The sequence below is a fragment of the Nicotiana tabacum genome, chromosome 9, assembly GCF_000715075.1.
Source record: "Nicotiana tabacum cultivar K326 chromosome 9, ASM71507v2, whole genome shotgun sequence".
NCBI classification, from domain to species: domain Eukaryota; kingdom Viridiplantae; phylum Streptophyta; class Magnoliopsida; order Solanales; family Solanaceae; genus Nicotiana; species Nicotiana tabacum.
In genome coordinates, this window is record NC_134088.1 from 32,543,300 (window position 1) to 32,565,390 (window position 22,091).

Here is a 22,091-nt window from a genome sequence, read left to right on the forward strand (position 1 = left end):
AGTAAATTTATCAGTTACAGTACAGTGCGATACAGTCAAATCGAACAGCAAAATATTATTTAACAATAACAAACAATACAATCTATCCAAACATTGTATTCATAAAACGATACAATATAATACATTATAAGACGATGGGTAACAATGATCCAAACAGAGTGTTATTTTGATGATTGATAAAGGAATACATACATGAATCGGGTCCATGAACAGTGTAGACAGGTCACGATCAGATTCAGGCAAAAGGTTGTGTTGGAACAAGTTTTATGCTTCTGATAAGTACAAAGTTTGTCATCATCAAAAAGGGAATTTGTTGACCTGAACGGTTTTGGTTTTGATGATTGACAAAGGAATACATGCATGAACCAAGTCCATGAACATTGTACATAGGTCATGGTCAGATTCAAACAAAAGGCATGCACGTGCAAGGGATAAGTATAAGTGATTATTTCTGGTATTCCTTGAACAAAAAGATTGCATAATTGATAAGGAGCATGACTACTTACTTAAAGGGAACTCTATTCAAGATAAGGAAAGAGTTAGAAGTTGAAGATAACTAAAACTCTTCATCCAAGGAAGAGTAAAGCATCAGATTTCTAGTTAATTCTAATCCTACTAACTCTATATATATCAGTCATATTCTCTTTTACAGGTGACGCATACACACTAAAGTTAACCAAGAATTGAGAGTAAAATATCAAGGTATTTTGTGAGCAATTTCTGTGAGTTTCAAGAGTGCGAACTTGAAACTACATGAACCAAGTATGAATTTCTGTGAATTTATGTGAGTTTCACCTTTTGAGCCGGATATTTTTCGCGTAAAAATACTTGCGTTCTTTACTTTCTGCATTACTTATTCCGCAACAGTAGATTAAAGAACACATAGAAGAACATGTCCTATAATCTAATACACACGAAAATTGGACACTACACAAATTCCCTCCCCTCTTGTGTGGTATTGAAGTATAAAACATCACACATCAACTATTTCATCCGTACATGTTGTCTTTTACTAGTACATTTATTGCTTCAAATTTGAATGAATAGGCCAAAACCCCACTAAACCTTAACTATAACTCTCTTTAGATTTAAAAACCTATGGTTGAATATGTGGCAACGATAACTTTCTAAGAGGCAATTTGGAGATGAAAAAAATCATAAAAATTGAATCCACCTAACCGTTTCTAAGAGGGAGTTTTGTGAACACCCAATAGTTTAAGTATGAAACTTGTAAAGCAGTGATAATTTACGAGTGATAAAGCGGCGTATTCACATAGCATGTCATATTCCTTCAAGGGTATTTTAATATGAGTTCAAGGTAATTCAAAGAGATTTTATATACATACAATAGTTTAGGTATGAAACATAAGGGGTCATTTGGTTGCCGGGATAAATATATTAATTTCGGTATAAAATTTGGAATTATAATCATTCCATATTTAGTTACGGGTATTAGCTAATACTGGTTTAAATGTTATACCAATAATGGTATTAACCGCCCCTAATAGTTTAGGAGGGTTTTAACCTATTCACTCTTCATATTTTTCGTATTTTTAACGAACAATGGATTTGTCAACTTTGTTATGTTTCTCTTTAACAAGATTTTAAGAAATTAAGATTTACTATGAACTATGATCTAAAAAAATATATTACTCCGTATAAAGTCTTAATTGAACAATGGTGTTTCAATATTCTAATTTGAAATCGAGCAGTCCGAGGGAACATTAGGGTTTGGGAGCATATTTCTAATTAACTCGTCTTTGTTGTAAAGTTTCGGCCAAAACATGAAGAGTTTAGTTAGTCTTAGGACTCGTTCGATACGAGGGATAAAGGATAACTAATTCCGAAATTAAATTTGAGATGAATTTATCTCACGTTTGGTTGGGATAAAATCGTGATATAACTAATTCCGGAATTAGTTATCCCGGGATTGTAGTGTTTTTATCCCCATGGGAGGGTGAGATAACTAATCCCGAAATAATTAATCATGGAATAACTTGTTTCTCAACCAAACGACCCCTTATGTATTTAAAATAGTAATTCTAAAATCTTAATATTGTGTTATTAGTTGGTAAAATAAGTAACTAAAACTGTAAATAAGAAGCTTAATACTTAAATTAGTATATTTGCATTTAAAAATACACTTTTTGGATCTTACCACAATCAGATGTACATATAAATTAACATAAGGTTATAATTCTAATCTTCAGAAACTGAAATTATTTTGTGGTCCTTTTCTGTTTCTTCAAGCTTTTGTTTCAGTTTTAGAATAAAGCTCAAGTTTCCTTCTATTAAGGAATCAATTGAAATCTGGACTTGAAACTTATCCCAGACTAAACTGCAGCCAAGATAATTGACCGGGCTTTATTACTGGCGTCCCACACCATAGGAGGGTTAGCACAGACCTAAGCAATACCCAAAGCAGTATATACACATTCAAATCTTTCAATTTATTATTTGATAATAGTGGCGTCCGAGCCAGCTTGGCAAACCTAGACTATTCCATCGGATACATGTCTCCCTCCCACGAGTACAGTGTAACTTTACCAACCAAGGCTTGAGCAAATACGAACAAACCATCTAGCTTGCAAAATCTTTCAAATTAATTTCCATTATATAAAAGGAGAAACGAATAAGGAGCAGAGTACCATAGTTATAAATCAAATAAAATGAATGACACCACCTTATAAATTTGAGAAATTTGAGATCTTCCCTTTGCTAAGAGAATAAACTAAAGCGCTAAAGAAAAAAGACTAGATAGAGTAACTGTATGATGCAGTACTCTCCTGGCAAAGAACGCGAACTTGAACCAAACTTTACTATTATTTCTGGATGCTCCTCTCCAATTTAAGGTGATAGTAGCAATAACTTCAGTAATCTTTTATTTATCTACAAGTAACAGTTCTGGTTTTGAGAAACTATGAGGAACAAAATTGTGCATCACCGACTTCCACGCGTCGCAGGAGGGAGAGGTTGAACAGAAGCTAGAGGGTTCACTTGGTACGAGAATGCAAGTTGCCAGAAGTCGACCAAAGCCTTCTTTGTAGATGAAGCTTGTCTTTTAAGAACACTAATAATAGCAAGACAGAAAAAAAATCAGTGAGATAAATAATAATAATAGGCCTGAATATCATGTTGTTGACGAACAATTTATGTCTAACATAAGCCAAGTCCAAGCATGTACTAACCTAGCATTCGCAAACTTAAATTTGCCTGAAAGGATGGCAGAAAGTACCGATACAAATGCAATATGCCCAATTGAACATCTCACACGGCATTCCAGGAATCGCAACAATTTTATTAGAGAGTTTTTGATTGATTTAGTAAACTTAAAGGCAGGTAGATGTGAGTTCTACTATGGTATCAGATTCTCATAGACCCACAGGTATAAGTAGCTCTGCTAGAGAGGTGTAATCGCATCATGCTTGCACGGTTTTTGCTTGCTACTTATGTGCATATGGTGACAAAACCAGATGATTCTTAGAACTGATGTAAATAAAAGAACTTAAACCATAAAAGCAAAGGTTCTCCATGACCACGTGCAATATGAAGAACTAGAATGACACAGCCAACCCCATAAACCAAGAGACGTCTCTCACGTGAACAATGTTTTCTAACTTCTAAATCTGATGATTCCATTACATAAATGTTAACTCGTACATGTTTATATAGATAAACAACCTCTATGCATATGTCTTTATGTACAGTTTCACATAAATACTAAATAATCAAATAAGTATACCAGTGCTTACTGTAAGGTGAATTTGACTTTAATCCAACATCAACAATGAGCTTTAGAAGACTAAGAATCAATTTTAGTTGTTTCAAGATAATGAAGGGAATTTGATATGACCACTAGAATTAGTTATAATATTATGCAAGTGATAGGAGCAAAAGATCCTTCAATGCACAAGCCGGGCATTAGATTCGCTTTATCCTATAAAATGTCCATGAGTCATGAGAGAGATTGGTAGATTATACACGATATACTGTGCTATCAGATGAAGAAAATCGTAAATATGAGCAAGTGCTTCTTTATCTAGCAGAAAGTGGAGACAGATTATATTACCTCCATAAAGAGGCTTGTTTTCTCCGCACCGCATAGTACACAAGTGCTGCCAAAAAACCAAGAAAGATGCTTCCATTTGATAAGACCAAGCGACTGCTTCCAAACTTCAAAGTGACAGTACGGAACCACCAAAATGGAGTTCTCTGTCTCGTTAACTCCATAATTGCTTGTTTCGTGATCTCTCCCTTAGACTGGTCTTGGCGTTCCAAAAATTTTGCTGTTCCTTTGCATGATTTTTCTTCAATCAGGGAAGTGGAATCAGTTGAATATTCATCTACTTGGACCGGTAATGCAGAGGACTGTGAAGAACTGCCAAGCTTCAAAGTGTTCATGGAGTGCAACCGCCTCAAAAGATCCTGGAATACAGAGTAAGAATTAAAAAGTTACCAAGCTATAAGTTACTAAGTTACAAACCAGCTAAACCATCAATCTCATAAAGAGAGCCAAGCAAAACACATCAAAGGTTACTCCGACAGACTGTACATTGAACAACTGTTATAAGCATATATTTTGTCCTTTCTCCTTCGACAAAGACTAAACTCACAAAATCAGGGCCTATTAGACTATATACTCAACCATAAACCCCCAAGAAACTTCAACTCATAGTACTAAGAACCTCAACAACAGATTTTTACGACAACAAAGTTTATTACGGGAATCACAAAGTGATTCCAAGTGATGCTCAAAGTGGAGTGGCGGTAGACACAAAAGAAACAAAGAATTTATATTTGATCATTGTTTACTAGAATGAAGCAAGAAAACTTATTACTTGCCTGCCTCTTCTCCTCAGGTAGGGCAGCTTTGTCAACCCAAGAGATAGCAAAATCTAGATTTTCCAGAATCCTCCCCAAAAAAGTTATCACATAGAGCTCAACAATTTCCAGGTACTTATCAACTCCTAGGGAAATCTGATTGCTAAATTCTTCCGAGCAAGGTACATCAGCTTCCACACTTTCTAGAGTATAATACTTCCCATCAACATATCTCCACTTCCTAAGGAACTCCTCTAGAATTTCTTGAACTTCAGAAGAAGGGACATCTGGTATCTGGAGACACACCCTGGAAGGAAGTTTTGAGTCATTTCTATATCAAAGAGCGGAACTTTTCTAAACATGTTAAGAGGAAAATGGAAGTTATGAGGAGCAACCTTGCAATAATAACAGGTCCCAGAACGAGAGGGATCGTGAATTCTTTTTCATTTACTTTGGATAGACGGGATATTGGGGAGTACATTATTTTAGGTTCAGGATCTCAAAACCAAAAGAAACATGTCAAAGCAAAGAGTGCGATCTCCATTTTTACAGTACAGGCATTCTTATACTTTGTGACATTCATACAAAATCCAATTATGGCAACTAATACGAAAAACATGAATGATAAGCAGCATAAAATTGAGAACAGTTTGGATTCTAACTCTTGATTGCCAAACTTTTTTTATAAGAAATCATCTCATCCGACCACAAAGTTGAAATGCATCAAATTCACACCTGACTGCCCAACCTTATTAAAAGGAAAAGAAATCATCTCACTCGACAACAAAGTTGAGAAATATCAAACTCACGAGGATGACCACCCATGCTACAGGAAGAAGTGCAATGACTACGGAAATCGCATATCTAAGAAAAGATGTACCCAGTAAGGAAAACTTGGGCAGGAATAGCTGTGACTGAACCAAATAGCACTTTCAGCTGCTTCAGTATATCTACTGTCCTGTCAAACACAAAAACCATAGTTAGTGGAATTGAAGGACATTCGAAACATTTCTCTAATGAATCAAAGCAGCAGGATTACCACATCGAGAAACAGTTCAAGATGAGAAAGCAGTTCATGGGTCTGACTGATAGTATTCGACATACTTTGGCCTTTCAAAAGTACACATACATCAAAGCAACCCTATATTAAGCATTTCAGAGGTACTCATTCATCCAAGCAATAGCAGAATATAGAACTCAACGTCCATCTACTAAAACAAATTTCAATATAAACTCTGTGAATTCAACTCAGCTGGAGAACCATAAATTCATTTAGTTGACGGAGTTTGTAACAGCTAATGATGAAGCAATTTCCAATTCTAAACATTTAATGCCCCAAACTCAACGACGTCACATGCTCACATCCTAACTAACCCAACTAAGTCATGTCGTCTTTGACCCTAAAACTCAAGCCAAAGTTATACTTAAAAATCTTAAACAAGTCTTAATTATCCGATATTACACTAATAGAATAACAACAAGCAGCTGCTCGCAGGGATTTGCTCTAGTGATAAGAGCACACACAGTTTGTGATGTGTGGGTTAGGCAAATGTCATGGGTTTGAACCTTGCCGCAGAAAAGCCTGTTATTTTAAGTGGTGACAAAAGCTTCGTAATTATGCGGAGAATGGTAGAGTGACGGGCTCCTTATCAACAGAGTTTCAAACCGTGCGCCACCGGCTCTCGTTTATTAAAAAACAACAACAGCTGATATAAGAATGAAAATGGCATAAACAAGTACCTTCCCAACTCTTTGGAGGACTGCACCAAAACCATGCCAGCTGATTCCAGCATATCACTTAATTCGCAATTGTCTTCAACAAATTCACTAGTTTTACCACTTCTCTCAACCAATCGCTCTATAATTGAGGAGGACAAAGATTCTGCTTCTTGGAACATACAACACATCATATATCTGCAAATTTTTAGAATTTTCTTTTAAAAGTAAAACCCAATTCAGCATGACAATTGAAAAAACAATTTACAGTAACCCGAATGACGAAATTGCTGCTTAGTGAATTAAGGATAAATCTGTTAGTAATAATATAATAAAAGAAGAGATTTTGCTCGATAATAAGCCAAAAATAAAACAAAAGGAGAGAGATAAAGAATAGTAAAGGGTACCTTTCTGAAAGTTCAATTTGTTCCCAAGCCGGAGAAGTTGCAGCGTCCATGGCCATTGCACTTTCTTCTCTTGGCTTAGATTCGGTGTGTTTGCAAGTTGTTTTTGACACACACTACGAGAGAAACGAACTGCCCTCTTTATTTCATATCAGAGCAAATAGACGGTGTTTTTATTTGGTGAAGAAACGTAATTACTTTAAAAATAATAATTAAAAAAAAAAGGATAGGCAAAAGCTGAACTAGATCTAATTTGTGAAAGATGATGTTATATAAAGATAACTGATTTACTCTTTAATCATAAAATTTGTACAATTTTTAACTACAAATCAAATAAAACAAAACTCAAGTTTTTTATTTGAATAAATTTAAATTTTTTCCTCAACATTTAAAAACTTATTATTTATTTTTATTAAAAAGTTAATCTATCTATATATGATAAATTACTGTTACAAATTATAAAAGTGAGAAGACTCCAAGTAAAACATTGATAAACCAACATGTCCATATAAAGTTGATGGGCCTTTTGCCCTTAAAATTGCATTTTTTGACATTAATATTAATATACAAAGAATGTAAAAGTATTTTATAATAACTAATCGTCAAATCTGCAAGGTAGAGAAAAATAATATTGATAATAATATGAAATAAAGGAATATTCTAAAAATCATCTATTAGCATGTCACTTAAAATAATCTAAACTTCTATTATATCTAGTCCCACAATATATATTCTCCAACACCCACGGTTCAATCCCACCAAAATAAAATAGGGGAATTTGCAGCCGTACCCTATATTTGTGTCACCTTTTAACATGTATCCTAATTTTAAAAATTATTGATTTGGTAGTCATCTCACAAAAAATCCGTAATAATATAACAATTACACCCCTTACAAAAGATATAAAACGATCTCCTCATCTTCTCTCAACAACTTTATCAAAAAATCAGAAACTTGTCCAGATTCATCTTAAGAATCACACTTGCATGAAGTTGTTTCACCTTGGGGCTAAAACTTCAACTTCATGTTAATGTAGCATGAAGTTACTTCACGTTGAAGCTAAAACTTCATGCTAATATAGCATGAAGTTGTTTCACATTGAAGCTAAAACTTCAAGCTAATGCATGCTGAAGTTATTTATCCTGCAGTCTACAGTTTTGTCATGAGTTTTATCCGAAACTTCAGTCTAAACATGATGAATTTATTTAGTTCATTTGCTAAATTTTCAGACTAAACATGCTTAAGTTATTTAGTTCATTTGCTAAAATTTTAAACTAAACATGCTTAAGTTATTTAGTTCATTTGCTAAAACTTCAAACTAAACATGCTTAAGTTATTTAGTTCATTTGCTAAAATTTAAGACTAATCATGCTTAAGTTTTTTAGTTCATTTGCTAAAATTTCAAATTAAACATGCTTAAGTTATTTAGTTCATTTGCTAAAACTTAAGACTAATCATGCTTACGTTTTTTTTAGTTAATTTGCTAAAATTTCACACTAAACATGCTTAAGTTTTTTAGTTCATTTGCTAAAATTTCACACTAAACATACTTAAGTTTTTGTCTTGCAGTATGTAATTTTCTAATGAGTTTTTGCTAATGCATGTTGAAGTTATTTAGTTCATTTGCTAAAACTTCATACTAAACATGCTTAAGTTATTTAGTTCATTTGCTAAAACTTAAAACTAAACATGCTTAAGTTTTTTAGTCCATTTGCTAAATTTTCAGACTAATGCATGTTGAAGTTATTTAGTTCATTTGCTAAAATTTCATACAAAAACATGCTGAAGTTTTGTCCTGCAGTCTATAGTTTTGTCAATAATATTTTAAAGAAGGGCAAAATCGTCTTTTCAAAACGCTTTTAACAAAAAAAAATAGGCACAAATACAAACGGAAAAACAAAACAGTTAAAAAAGGACGACCAAATAGGGCGCCCCATGTAATTTTTATAATAAAATATTACAAAAGATTGCAAAAGAAACACTGAATTCGGCAACACACAACCTCTCAAAAGCAACCAAAACAACATGCGTCTCACAATATGTTCTTAAGGGAACCACATACGCCAATAACAACCCAAGTTTTTGTCAAAAAATCATAATTTGTTGTGAAAAAACTAAGGCTGTCCAACGGGACCGTCCTGTCCCGTCCCACTTAATTTTAAATGGGATGGGGCCATGTTAAACGGGACACGGGATGGGATGGGATGGCCATTTCGTCCCGTCCCGTCTCGTCCCGTCCCGCATGTCCCGTCCCGTCTCATCTCATCCCGTCCCGCGTCCTTCTTTTGTTTTTTTGAATTCTAGCCGTTGGACAACGGCTCCAATTGCTTACTAAATTTTAGAAAATTTTTATTATGATACAAAACAATTTTCTGATATATATTATCCTACTGTTACACAAATATTATGGTATATTTGTGGAATTTCTGTTGTATTTGGTAAGTATAAAACTAATCCAACTAATGCACCGGCCATTAATGAAATAATTATAAAATTTTAAAAGTATTTTTTCCATATTCCCCAAGTTTATTTAATTTCTACTATACTTAACCCATCTTTAAAATTAAGAGGTGCAAAGAGATTTGTTCATAAAATTTATGAGAATTTAGCAATTCAAGAAAATGAACAATCATCTCTAGAAGACTGCCAAGCTAACATATACTCTTATGTTAGATCAATATTTGATAAATATAAATCTATGGAAACAACAGGTGGTGAAACTGCTCCTTCTACTTCTAAGTCTAGAGTAGAAGTTCTATGGGAAGATATGGATGATATAATAGGTTTTGATTCCTCTATTGATGATGAACTTGATTTTTATCTTAATCAAGGATTGGAAAGCATTAAAGACGAAGAAGGCAACGAACAACTTTTGGCATGGTGGAGGGAGCGTGGCAATACTTTTGGCTCTAAGCGTTGAATTGTTTTTATGAATTGTCTTACACTCTTACTTAGTTACTTAATGGCTTGAAATTATATTAAATAAATTACAACTCTATTATAAATTTATAATTACTAGAATATTTCATTACAAGTCTTTTGTTTTAATATTTTATAATTCTTTACTTAGTTTTCTAATTTTTGTTTAATTTTTAAATTTTTTAAATAAGTCAAAAAACTAGTTGTTGCAAACTTTAAAAACTTAGTCATTGTCAAAAGAATAGCCGTTGCCAAACTCAATGTTTAAATAAATTTTTTTTTAAAACAACACTTAAGGCCCGCGAACCCATCCCGTCCCATCCCGTTTGTTAGCGGGACGGGATGGGCCTACTGTCCGTCCCGTCCCGTCCCATCCCGTTTGTTAGCGGGACGGGATGGGCCTACCGTTTCGTCCCGTTTCGTTCCGTTCCGACCGTCCCGATTAAATGTCGTCCAGTCATGTCCCGTCCCATCCCGTTGGACAACCATGGAAAAAACTAACTATGGAGCCACATAATAGGTAAAACGATCTTATATCCGTGTTGACTTGCCTAAGATACACCATGAGTGAAAAAGTGCACATATGTGCATTGAAAAGAAATCCATAGAGTTATGGACTACGTTCCTAGCATGTACAACATGAACCACGGACATACCTACGAATGGGCGCAATGGGTTGAGTAAATGAAGTTTAATAAATAGATTTTACATAATTAGCCGATTATATTCATTGTTTATTTTTTTTAGCTATATATATAGATTATACATTAATTATATACAACTATACACATATAATAAATAAATTATGCATATTATATATTCACCGGCTATTTTTAGTTTAAGTGGTAAGGTGAACGACTATTTGAGTTAATTCTTCTTTAATAAACCGATAAAATGTCCTTAAATTGTTCAACTTCCCATTGCGATTATGTAACGACATAAAAGTCAAAAACATCAAAGCAGAGTCAGCGAATCTATAATAGGGATATTGTTCTCGATAAAGATACCATCTCGAATCTTTATTTTTTATGGCTGCAAAATTGGAATGACAACTTGATAAGATAAGGAGAAACTTCTCGTGGGATGAAGATCAGGATAAGAGGAGAAAACATTTGGTATGATAGGACACAATAACAACAGACAAGAGATTTGGAGGCCTGGGTATGAAAAAACTTAGGCTTTAGAATAAGAGTTTATTATTCGAATGATATTGGAGGTTTATATGATTTTGATATCTAATTTTGCTCTCATATTTTTTATAAATGTCATATATGCTTTAAATATCCTCCCTGCACCATCACCAATTTATAAAGAGTCATATAAGTATTTTCTATAATTTTTAAAGCTTTAAAATTAATTTTCTTGCATTTAAATTACTTGAATATTTTTTAATTACCCTTTCAAATTATTTTGTGATTACTTAATCATCTAAATTTATTATTTGTATCTAAATATATGTTTCATAATATTTTTACCTAATTTTATATAGTTATATATGTATTTTTAGGCTATTTACATAATTTTGCAATAATAGCCTATATGATATGCATAATTACATTTTTACATCATTTTGTGCCAAATAGTATTTTTATATTTTTATAATGTTAAAATATTATTTTAAAGCATTTTACTAGATACATAATATTTTATTATTTTTTAAATACTTTTTATAAATTATTTTTTGATAAATTTTCGTGTAATTAAATTATGGCCCAGCTTTAATATGAATTTCAGGCCAAAAGCAGGCCCAAAACATTTGCCCCGCTTCATTTTGCCTTCAGCAACCCAAACCAAAGACCCTTATTACCCTGACCAGGACGGGACCCGACTAACCCGCCCCATCTCTCTCTTTAAAATCAGAGTCGTTGATCTCTCAAGATCAACGGCTCACAACACCTCCCCCTTCTATCCTTATAACCGCACAACCCCAAACCCTAACCCATTTTTTCCAACCGGCTGCCCCTATACTCTCTCAAAACCTCCCTCACCTCACAAACCCTAGTCGCCACCCCAATTCTTCTCTGAATCCAGCTCATCCATGGATTCTTACCATGATTTACTTACCCTTTTTCGGATTATACCGCTATTACTTGTGTAAATACGGTGTTACTTAGTACTTGCCCATTTTTGGCAAGTACCAGTCTCTGAATCAAAGGAGATCGACTTTACTCTCTAGGATTTGGACGATATTCCGTTCGTATACGTTCATATCAAGGCTATAAGGATTCGATTCACCAATATCTCCGGCCAATTTCTGATCCTAGTCAAACTAGGGTTTACCCGATTTCTTCTCTTAATTCGATTCTAAATTGATTTTTGTATATTCTTCTTTCTTTGTTTATGTTCGATTGACTGTATTTCCCTATTTGTATGTTGATTTTTATTACTATATAAATTCATCTCCCAACTCCCTTAAGACGGACTTTGAATCGCAAAAAACAACTACTATTCTCTTATTCTTTCTTGTCCTATACTATTTTGAGGCTTAATCTTTTGGTCGGCTGAAAGCCAAGGCCACCGAAATTCAATTCTCTAACATTTCTCAGTGTGAGCACTACCCGGGGTTCATTCAAAACCCTTGGGAACTCTGACGCACTGAGATTCCTGGGTTCTACTGCTCGTTTTACTATTGACATTGAAGTGTTGCTGAAATTACTCCCCTTGTTTACTTGTTCGTCTGTAACTGGTAATGTAGCTACGACTCTTGCAATTTTATTTTTTCCTTCTCATTTTAATTCATGCTCTGTATATCTATGCCTCTGAGATTTTATGAACCAACGTGCTATTGTCAGTTTTGAAGCTATTCTTTGAGGCTATATGCCTTCTAGTAATCAAACTTGCCTAATTGCTGTTTTGGTTCTATTTCTTCTTAAGTCTGTTGGCTCTAATGTGTGTGCTCGAATGTTTATCACTGTTGTTTGGTTCGAGTGTAGCATCTTGCCTTGTTTTTTACTCTTATGAGTTGAGTCATGCACATGACCTGTTCTGATTCATGTTAAGGAATTTATGTGCAACTTAATAATGTTCTATAGTTAACTCGTGATTATGTTATTAGCCTAAGCATGCTTTCCTTGCTACTTGTAGATTAATGCGTGTCCCCTGCCTTGACCTATACCTTTGTGATAAATCCATGCATGTGTTTCAGACCTGGTTAAGTCGTTCATGTCCAACCTGCTGAATTCCTGATGTTATACTGGTTAGCTAAAGGCTATCTTCATGCCATTTAAGCTCTAATATATATTTGGAACTTGTGTAATCATGTGCTTTTCAACACTGTCTGGGACCTTATGAATCCCCATAACTAGTCTCTCCTCTCCTATATGACCAACTAGTATCAGGTTCAATACTAGCCTATCTTGATTCTAAAGATTGACATGCTTATTGTATTATGATTAGTGTTCAACATGCTAAGATTTTCCCGTTCCATTAAGTAGTCACTTGATCATGAGTTTTGCTCTGTTAAGTTGTTCTTTTCATTGGTTTTCTATGATGAACATTTTATGTGTTGACTGCACTTTGTTTGCTTCTTGCCTGAATCTGCTAGACCTTAATCTAAGGTTCCCTAGATTGACTCTGAATCGTTCTTCATTATAGAAACTCTTTACAATGGTTTACTATCCTATGTAGTCAAATAGGTCACTATCAAACTTTTCACTAGAACTATGAGCATAAATTTGCCTTATATGTGTCTTGTATGCCTTCCAACTTAGCATGATTTTGTTTATATACCTTGACCAGAGTTGCTGCTAGTTTTACTTTTAAGAACTGAGTGTTTAAGTTGTTCAATTAATTCTATGAGTCGTTTGTTACTAGTCTGGTCACGTTTGGCATCCATTTGGGTAAGTAAATTATTTGTTGGGCCTGGAAGGGGACATATGTGTTGTTGGACTTGGTCACAGGATTCAGGGGCACTCTAATTATTTTCTTGTGAGCCTGTGGTTTGGGCCTGCTGCTTTGTCCGGAAGTAAGGCTATTGAAGACCTGGAATATCCCCGGGTTACTTTGTATTGGGCCTGTGATTGCCTTAGTGGGCTTGTACTTGTTTTAGTCTATAGTTTGTCATCTTTAAGTATGTTTTCTTTACTTCTGGGCCTATAATGATTTGTAAACAAACGATAGAGAGATTAATAAAAGGGGGCTAGGGTATTCTAATGCTTGCATAAAAGGGTAGAAAACATGCCTATAGGGTGTATGTGTTCTATTTGCTATTTCGTTCAACATGCCTTATATGTTATTCAGTTCAGTATGTTGTACACTAATAGAAATCATACCTATAGAAACCATGCACACACTTCACTTAACTTGTCAAACATGTTGGCTCAAGTAATTGTTACGCTTGTTTCCATGTGCACTACTAAACACTTTAGATAGCATGCCTATAGGATACAATAACACATGTTTTTCTAATGTCCATCTAGATAGCATGTCTATAGGGTTTCAATTAATCAACTGCTTTTATTTCTCTTGGTACGCTGCTCCTGTAGATATCATGACTATAGGATCTTAATCAACTAATCAATTACTTTGTTACTTCATCGCATTGCCACACTTAGACGACATGCCTATAGGGATAAAGTATATAAAATCAATTTCAGTTGTTATCAACTAGAAATCCAGCCCATAGGACACTGTCACCTGCCTAAGAAACATGTCTATAAAAATCAGCACTGGTAATTCAGAGTTCTGGGATCGCTTCACTACCTCATTACGCAAATAACTAGAGATCATGCCTATAGGTTCGTAATGCCTTTAATCTGCAAAATTCGTTAGCCTAAAATTGCAACGCTGCTTGTACACTGCTATAAATTAGAATCGCTTAGAAATTATGCTTATAGGACTTAACGGCTATAATGTGTCTTAATCCTGAAAATTGTCTATTGCTGAATCTGCCCGCGTGCATTTATTGTTTATGTGTGGAGGCTAACTTAGGCCTCTAATTGTCTTTATGTGAAGTCTTGTTTGTTTTGAATGTCGCCTAATTTTTATCATTTTGAGTAATATAGGGAAAGTTTAGAACCACCCAAATAGAGGTCCAAAGCCTCCTGGACCATACGCATGGGACAATTAGTACACGCATAGGGTCCAATTTAGAATTGAATTAAAGTGCCATTAAGCAGCAACTTCAACATAGTAATTGGGTAGCAGGAGATGATAGTATGTGCCCGCCGAATAATATGAGCAATCCCTACCTTAAGGGGGTTGAGAAGTATTATTTATATTGCACGGGGTGATCCTTTAGGCTAAAAAACTTAGGACCCCCCTTTCTTTATGTACTTGTTATTTACACATAGTCATTTAATATAGACTAATGTAGTTGCATCCTTATTGTTATTAATATTTGTACCGATTTTCATGTGTTGTAATAAGACTCTTCGACTTCTAAATTTCCCTTTATTTATTTGATCACCTAGCCTAATTACATAATCTACATAGTTTAAAGTTCGGTCGGGACCTACAGTTGTGGGCCTCGAAGAGTGCCTAACACCTTCTCTTTGAGGTAACTTGAGCCCTTACCCGATCTCTGGTGACACGGACTAGTCGAACAAAATTATTTGCAAATAGGTACCCTAACGCACCTTAAAAATTATTAGGTGATGACTCTCCTCTTTTAATACCTGCTTTAAAAAAGTTGTCATACGTCGAAACCCGCTTTCGCGAGAAAATGGGGCGCAACAACAGTAATGATGATCTTTGAAATATGGTAAGAATGAAGAGTGGTGTACTAATTATATAAAGATGTGATGGATATAATATATATTTTTATATGTTAAATATTAAATATGTTAAATATCACATGAATAAGTTTATCCTATACTTGCATATTTCTAATAAATCTTGCAGGAAGAAGAAATGAAGGGGAAAAAAAGAATAGAAACTAAAGACAAGAGAATAAGGCAAGCCACAGTTGCACATACCGTCTTCATATTCACAAAGGTAGAATACACATGTGAAAATTCTCTAGAGATGAAAAGGATCCATAGGTGCGTCTATGAAATCTATATACACAACAGTCATAATTTCATACATGGAACCTATATTTGCAGATACTAACTATAACTCATGAAGTCAAGAAGCAAAAGAGCCATAGTTGCATATGAAACTATTTACGCAAAAGTCTCCATTGCATATGTGAAATTTATATATGCAACGGGTAGCGCATGATCAAAGCTACTTTTTTTCTATAAATAGAAGTCTTAATTTGCATCTTTAAAAAAATAATTTGATAAGATATAAGGATTAGTCTTAGTCCTTGTCTCTTTTTTTCTTTTTGTCTTTGTAGGATAATATTTTTCTTTTTAGTTTCTTTATCAGTTTTTATCTTTTCTATATAATAAAGTAATTAATTTTGTTGGGATAGTTTATGAAGTTTGGTATGATATTATAATATTTATCTTCACTTTAATTTTTCCTTATCCTAAAGATCGTTAATTTATTTTTATTAGTCATGATCCTTGTGAAAGGATTGACTCAAACAAGTTTAATGATTGGAGGGATCTTTATCTTATTTCTCTCATTTCTAATCCCCACAGAGGGATTGACTCAAACGAGTTTATTGAGTTAAAGGCTAATTGCAAGAGGTATTTACTCCTTATGATAGATGTTTACCCGTAAAACAATACTGTTGAATTTATAACGTGGTTTATAGACACGTGAATTAATTTTTTCAGAAATATGAAATAAATAAGAATAGAAATAAGATTGAAAATAACTTAAAGAAAATACAACATCGCTATGAAATTATCTTCTTCGATAACAGTAACGAGAACAATATTAAGAATAAGATAAAGAGAGCAATTTGATAGAATGAGAGTTGATTTTAGCTTTTGCTTACAAAATATTCATGTCCTATGATGGATACAAATTCTCCTATTTATAGCTCTATTTAGAGAGACAAGATCCCCAAATTAGGACCTTCTTGAATGAGAATAAAACCCCTATTGTGTGTTGCATAATGGTTGGTCATTAATATAGAGATTCCTTGTACGACTGCTCATTGAATGTTATCTTACCCAACCAATGCCTTCCTTTCGATAACATCAACTATCTGCTGACTCATATATTATCCGTCTCTAGTTCCACGTGTCACCCCGTCATTCATCCACCTATCGCTAACCAATTTTACCCTATATAGATAGCCCCCTACTTTCTGATGACAGAACTTTGTGTTACCGAGAAGTATATAAGACCCCTTTTCTTGGCGAGAAAGTTCCTGAACGGTTTCTGACACTTGAAAGGGCGTACGTCTCTTCGTATTTAATGACCCGAACACGTGTTACCCTGTGATACAAATATTTTCGCCAGTTTTCAAGGTAATCATGACCATGAATTTTGCCGTCTATAAACTTCTCCGTTACTCATTACTTTTATTCTTCACTTTAACAAACTCTTCTTTTTCTTCAAATTGTCTTAGAACCCTACTGCAAAATCCTTTTTTCTCAGTAAAATTCCACTACTCAATTTATTTATCACCATGTCTTCTACTACCACTGCTCTCGGAAACTCCGGACTACTCTACGGTGGTGGCCCAAAAAAGAACAAAATGAAAGAAGTCGATGCTAACTCCGAGCCTCCTATCATTTGGACCATCATACCTCTTCAACTTAATACATAGTTAGACCTTAAAATCCAAAAAAACCCTATTAATTCCAAAAGCAATAGAAACCGGCATGTTCGCAGGTATCCTTCTTCTATATTCCTTGCTAGCATTCCTGTCGTCAAGGAAGATTTCGATTGGAATAATATCAAAATGTGCGTCCCCAATGAGGTGGAAAAGATCACCTTTAGTAAGTAGGGTTCTTGTATGTTTATACATACCCTTTTACTTTGATGTTGGATAAAAAAATCAACCCCATAATTTTAGAATTTTACCATCTTTACCAAATTTGCTTGGCCCAAGTGAGTCCATCAATATGGCATACATTGGCATGCCTTCGCAAGTTTTGCTCTAAGGCTGAAGAAAATCTCACTCTCGCACACTTGATCAATCTCTATTCCCCAAAGAAATTCCGTGAGGGTGTGCTTAAACTCAGCAAACGCGGCTATCATGCCATCCTTACCAGCATTGATGATGACAACGACCATGGCTGGATGGAACAGTTCGTCGTTATTGCCACTAAAGACATCTTACCGGCAACAACCCCTCCAATTCCTGAATCTTGGAATCTTATTCGTAAGTCTTCAGATATCTTTTCCTTATCGCATTTAAAAGGAATTTCCTACTCTGTTAACCTTTTATTTTCCACATTCTAGCTACTCATTGGGAACCACCATCGGTTAATAACCTAGCCCAATGGGTTCAAAAAATCCTAGACATTTCAACACCGGACTCTTGAAGGTGGAAAAAAATGGCCCCCCAGATTTGGGTGGAAAGGCAAAAACCACGGTAAAAGCTTCACTTTTTCTCTTTGACTTTCAACATAACTTAAAGTCAATTTATTGATTCTTTTTCATAATACATAGGTTTGCCGAAGGGATTTTCTATTTGTCCTATTGTTGAGGTTTCTGATGACCCAGAGAAAGCCCACCAACAATTGCAAGATGTCCTCAACCGGAAGAGGGATCGTGAAACCGCTCTTGCTTCCGGTGAAGGTGCTCCTCTCGGAGTTCCTAGCCCAAGAACAAGAAACCAAAGAAACAACGTACCTCGACAACTAGGATTCGGGAGAAGACTTCAACAAAGGAAGCTCCAATCAGACCATTTCAACACCGGACTCTTGAAGGTGGAAAAAAATGGCCCCCCAGATTTGGGTGGAAAGGCAAAAATCACGGTAAAAGCTTCACTTTTCCCCTTTGACTTTCAACATAACTTAGAGTCAATTTATTGATTCTTTTTCATAATACATAGGTTTGCCGAAGGGATCTTCTATTTGTCCTGTTGTTGAGGTTTCTGATGACCCAGAGAAAGCCCACCAACAGTTGCAAGATATCCTCAACCGGAAGAGGGATCATGAAACCGCTCTTGCTTCCGGTGAAGGTGCTCCTCCCGGAGTTCCTAGCCCAAGAACAAGAAGCCAAAGAAAAGACGTACCTCCACAACTGGGACTCGGGAGAAGACTTAAACAAAGGAAGCTCCAACCAAACTGGCCACATTGGTCCTTGTTGATGAAGGAACTGATGATGAAGCGATTCCTCTTCAAAGAAAAAAACGATCGTCATCATCTCAACTGGATGCTCAATCGGGAGATCTTCAAACACCACAACCGGAAGAAGTTCAAGGACTCTTCACGGAAATGAAATTAGCTGAAAATGCTGAGTCTTGTTTCCAAACTCCTGTTGACACTTCCGTTATGAGGAGTCATACCCTTGACAATTCTCCGTCATCATCTTTTACACCAATCGAAACCGCAACACCTTCTGCACTAACAACTACTTCTACACTAGCCTCAACCGAATAGATATAAGATGTTCCTTCCCCACAGTCATTCAACCACGGAAATTTATGGAGTACTTACCCGACACCTATTCAAAATCCTAGTGGAAAACGGAGTGTCATTCTCACGGTTTCCAATAAGTGTCATCAACTCTCTAAGCCGGTGGAGGTTGCCAATTTTTCAAAGCCTCTGACCACAGATAAAGATTGGAGAAAAATAGACTCTCTTTCTGCTGAGTGTTTGATCAACAACAACATACACCACTCAACTCAGGTATCAATTTAACCTCCTACTCTTCCATTCTTCTTTACTAAACTTTGCCTTAATAACCTCAACTTTAACCTTTTTAGGCTAACCTCCTTGCTTCCGAGGGCATGCAAAAGATGATTTTGGGCAAAGAAGAGCTTACTACGGAACGAAATCAACTTGTGGACGAACGAAATCAGTTGAATGCCTCCCAGTGTTGGAAGCAAATGTTGCTCAAATGGGGAAGCTCGAAGCTCGATTAGAGCAATCTCAGTAAGATAGAATGGCCCACAACCAAAAAGCTGCCCAATTACATGAGGATCTTAAGAAGGAGAATGTCCAGTGGGATGAACTGCATGACGCTGTCACTGCCATGACACATCGTGAGTCTGCTTGATGGAGCAAATCAACAACTTAGAAGCAGACTTACGTTTGAAAACCAAAGAGGCTATTGTCCCTGAGGAGAAGAGAGCCAAAATGGAAGAAAGTCTCATAAGGTTATGGAGCAGAACTAGCTTCATGCGAAAACCAATATCAACCTGGATTCTAGGATAATCATTGTGCGGGCTGAAAATGATAAGCTTCAATCCAAAATTGAGAGACCCCGAGCTAAACTCCAACATAAAGAAGATTCTTTCCTCCTTCAGAAAACTCATAAAATTTATCACATGAGGAGGAAGTCTTTGGAGGAGGAAAAGTAGGGCATTGCAAATATAAATGATTGCATTGCCAAAGCTCGTGGATTGAAAACAATTGCTCTCGAGAACATTCTTGCTTGACCCATTGCTTCTAGCTCTTCGAACACCAGCTCTGAGTACTCGGGAACCGAAGAGAAAGCTGAATAAGAAGAAGAAGAAGATAAGGATGAAGGCCTTGAACTGGATGTGTAACAACCTTCTCCTGCAAAGGAAACAAATACTCTTTTCTCCTTTCGGGCTTTGCAAGCAAAGAAATAGATGTATTTTACTTTTCTTTTGTAACCATGCCAAAACTGCTTTATAGAGTTTGGCATTTCAAGTAATGAAAGAAATCTTTTGCTTAAATCTTGTGCAAAAAATATTCTTTCATTTAATTGATAAAGCTCTGGAATTTTTTTTAACATCCGATAACTTTAATTTCGGGCATTCATACTTTTTGAAATCTACCCTTTGACTATGAGAGTTTTATAAGAGATTCCCCTTATGTTTATAGTGCTCTTGAAGATGACGGCTCTTATTTTTTGGCACAAGCATTAAAAGTTTAATTAACTTACAATTGAAAAATAAATTAACTTATCATTCGGACAAGAAATAAAATAAAAATAAAAAGAACTTTGATTTATTATTTTCGTTCTCAAAAGTACATTTACATAAACATTTATTTGCTTAAGTAAATAAAGCTTCCAATACATGTGGTTAACTTTGTACAACTTATTTCTATGGGGGTGATCATGCAGTCCCCGGTCTTCGTGATACTTTTAGTGTTCTAATATGCAATATTTCCCCCAATGTTCGGATGCTAAGTATGAGAATTCGAATACTGGAGATCTTGTCACTGTTGATGATTCTTTCTCATAGTATATTTTACAGTCGTGCTTAAAAACTTTGCTAGAAAAATCCAATTGGGACAAAAATTGGACGAAGGAAAAAATAGTGCAGCACATACTTTGAATATCAGTAAGGATCCAACAGTAATACCTTTTGAGGTGAGTTACGTTACAATTGCTCGGCAATTTAAATCCATCTCGATTTTCAAATTGATATGAACCTTTACCGGTTATAGTTGAAACCCGATAAGGTCCTTCCCATGTTTGTCTTAGATTCCCGGCATTAACTTCTCAGGTATTTTGAGTTATTTTTCTCAAAACCAAATCTCCGACTTTGAAATATCGAAGATTTTATCTACGTTTGTAATAATCAATTCTTTATTTTTGTGACACCATTTTCACATACACCATATTTCGATGTTCTTCGAGCAGATCCAACTTCATCCGCATTGGTTCATTATTCGTCTCCTCATTTGCTCGGGAATACCTTATGGTTGGTTCCTCAATCTCCATCGGGATCAATGCTTCCGCACCGTACACAAGCAAAAATTGTGTTTCCCCTGTGCTTGACTTCACTGTTGTTCGGTATGCCCATAGTACTCCTGGTAGCTCTTTTGGCCAATTTCCTTTAGCATCTTCTAACTTCTTTCTGAGATTTTGAATTATTATCTTGTTGGCCGGCTCCGCTTTTTCCATTAGCACTTGGATGTTATAGAGAAGATATAATTTGTTCAATCTTCAATCTTTTCAAAAACTTTGTGACTTTGGAACCTATAAGTTGCGGTCCATTATCACAAGCAATTTCTTTCGGTACTCCAAACCGATATATGATGTGTTCCCATATGAAATCAATCACTTCCCGCTCTCCAATCTTCTTATAAGCACCTGGTTCAACCCATTTAGTGAAATGGTCAGTCAAAACAAAAGAAATTTTACATGCCTGGGACCTTGTGGTAAGGGACCAACTATGCCCGTCCCTAATTTCATGAAGGCAATGGTGACACCACCGAATGCAAAGTTCTACCGGTTGATGCACTAACTGTGCATGATATTGACATTTATCGCATTTTGGTACAAATGCCTTCACGT

At 35.3% G+C, this 22,091-nt stretch overlaps 1 protein-coding gene across 2 annotated transcripts; it reads right to left on the bottom strand.

Moving 5' to 3' along the window:
• Positions 1–2,593: 2,593 nt before the first annotated feature.
• On the bottom strand, positions 2,594–7,101 carry LOC107832630 (protein APEM9). Of its 2 annotated transcripts, none has more exons than XM_016660490.2 (6): positions 6,945–7,101; positions 6,562–6,735; positions 5,702–5,779; positions 4,843–5,128; positions 4,070–4,425; positions 2,594–3,070 (listed from the first exon to the last, which is right to left on the bottom strand). In XM_016660490.2, the coding sequence occupies exons 1-6, from the start codon at positions 6,998–7,000 to the stop codon at positions 2,941–2,943; spliced, it is 1,080 nt and encodes a 359-aa protein (XP_016515976.2). In that variant the 5' UTR covers positions 7,001–7,101; the 3' UTR covers positions 2,594–2,940. The 2 variants fall into 2 exon arrangements, with proteins under 2 accessions (XP_016515976.2, XP_016515977.2); XM_016660491.2 differs by having other exon boundaries at positions 6,562–6,755; positions 6,945–7,074.
• Positions 7,102–22,091: the final 14,990 nt, after the last annotated feature.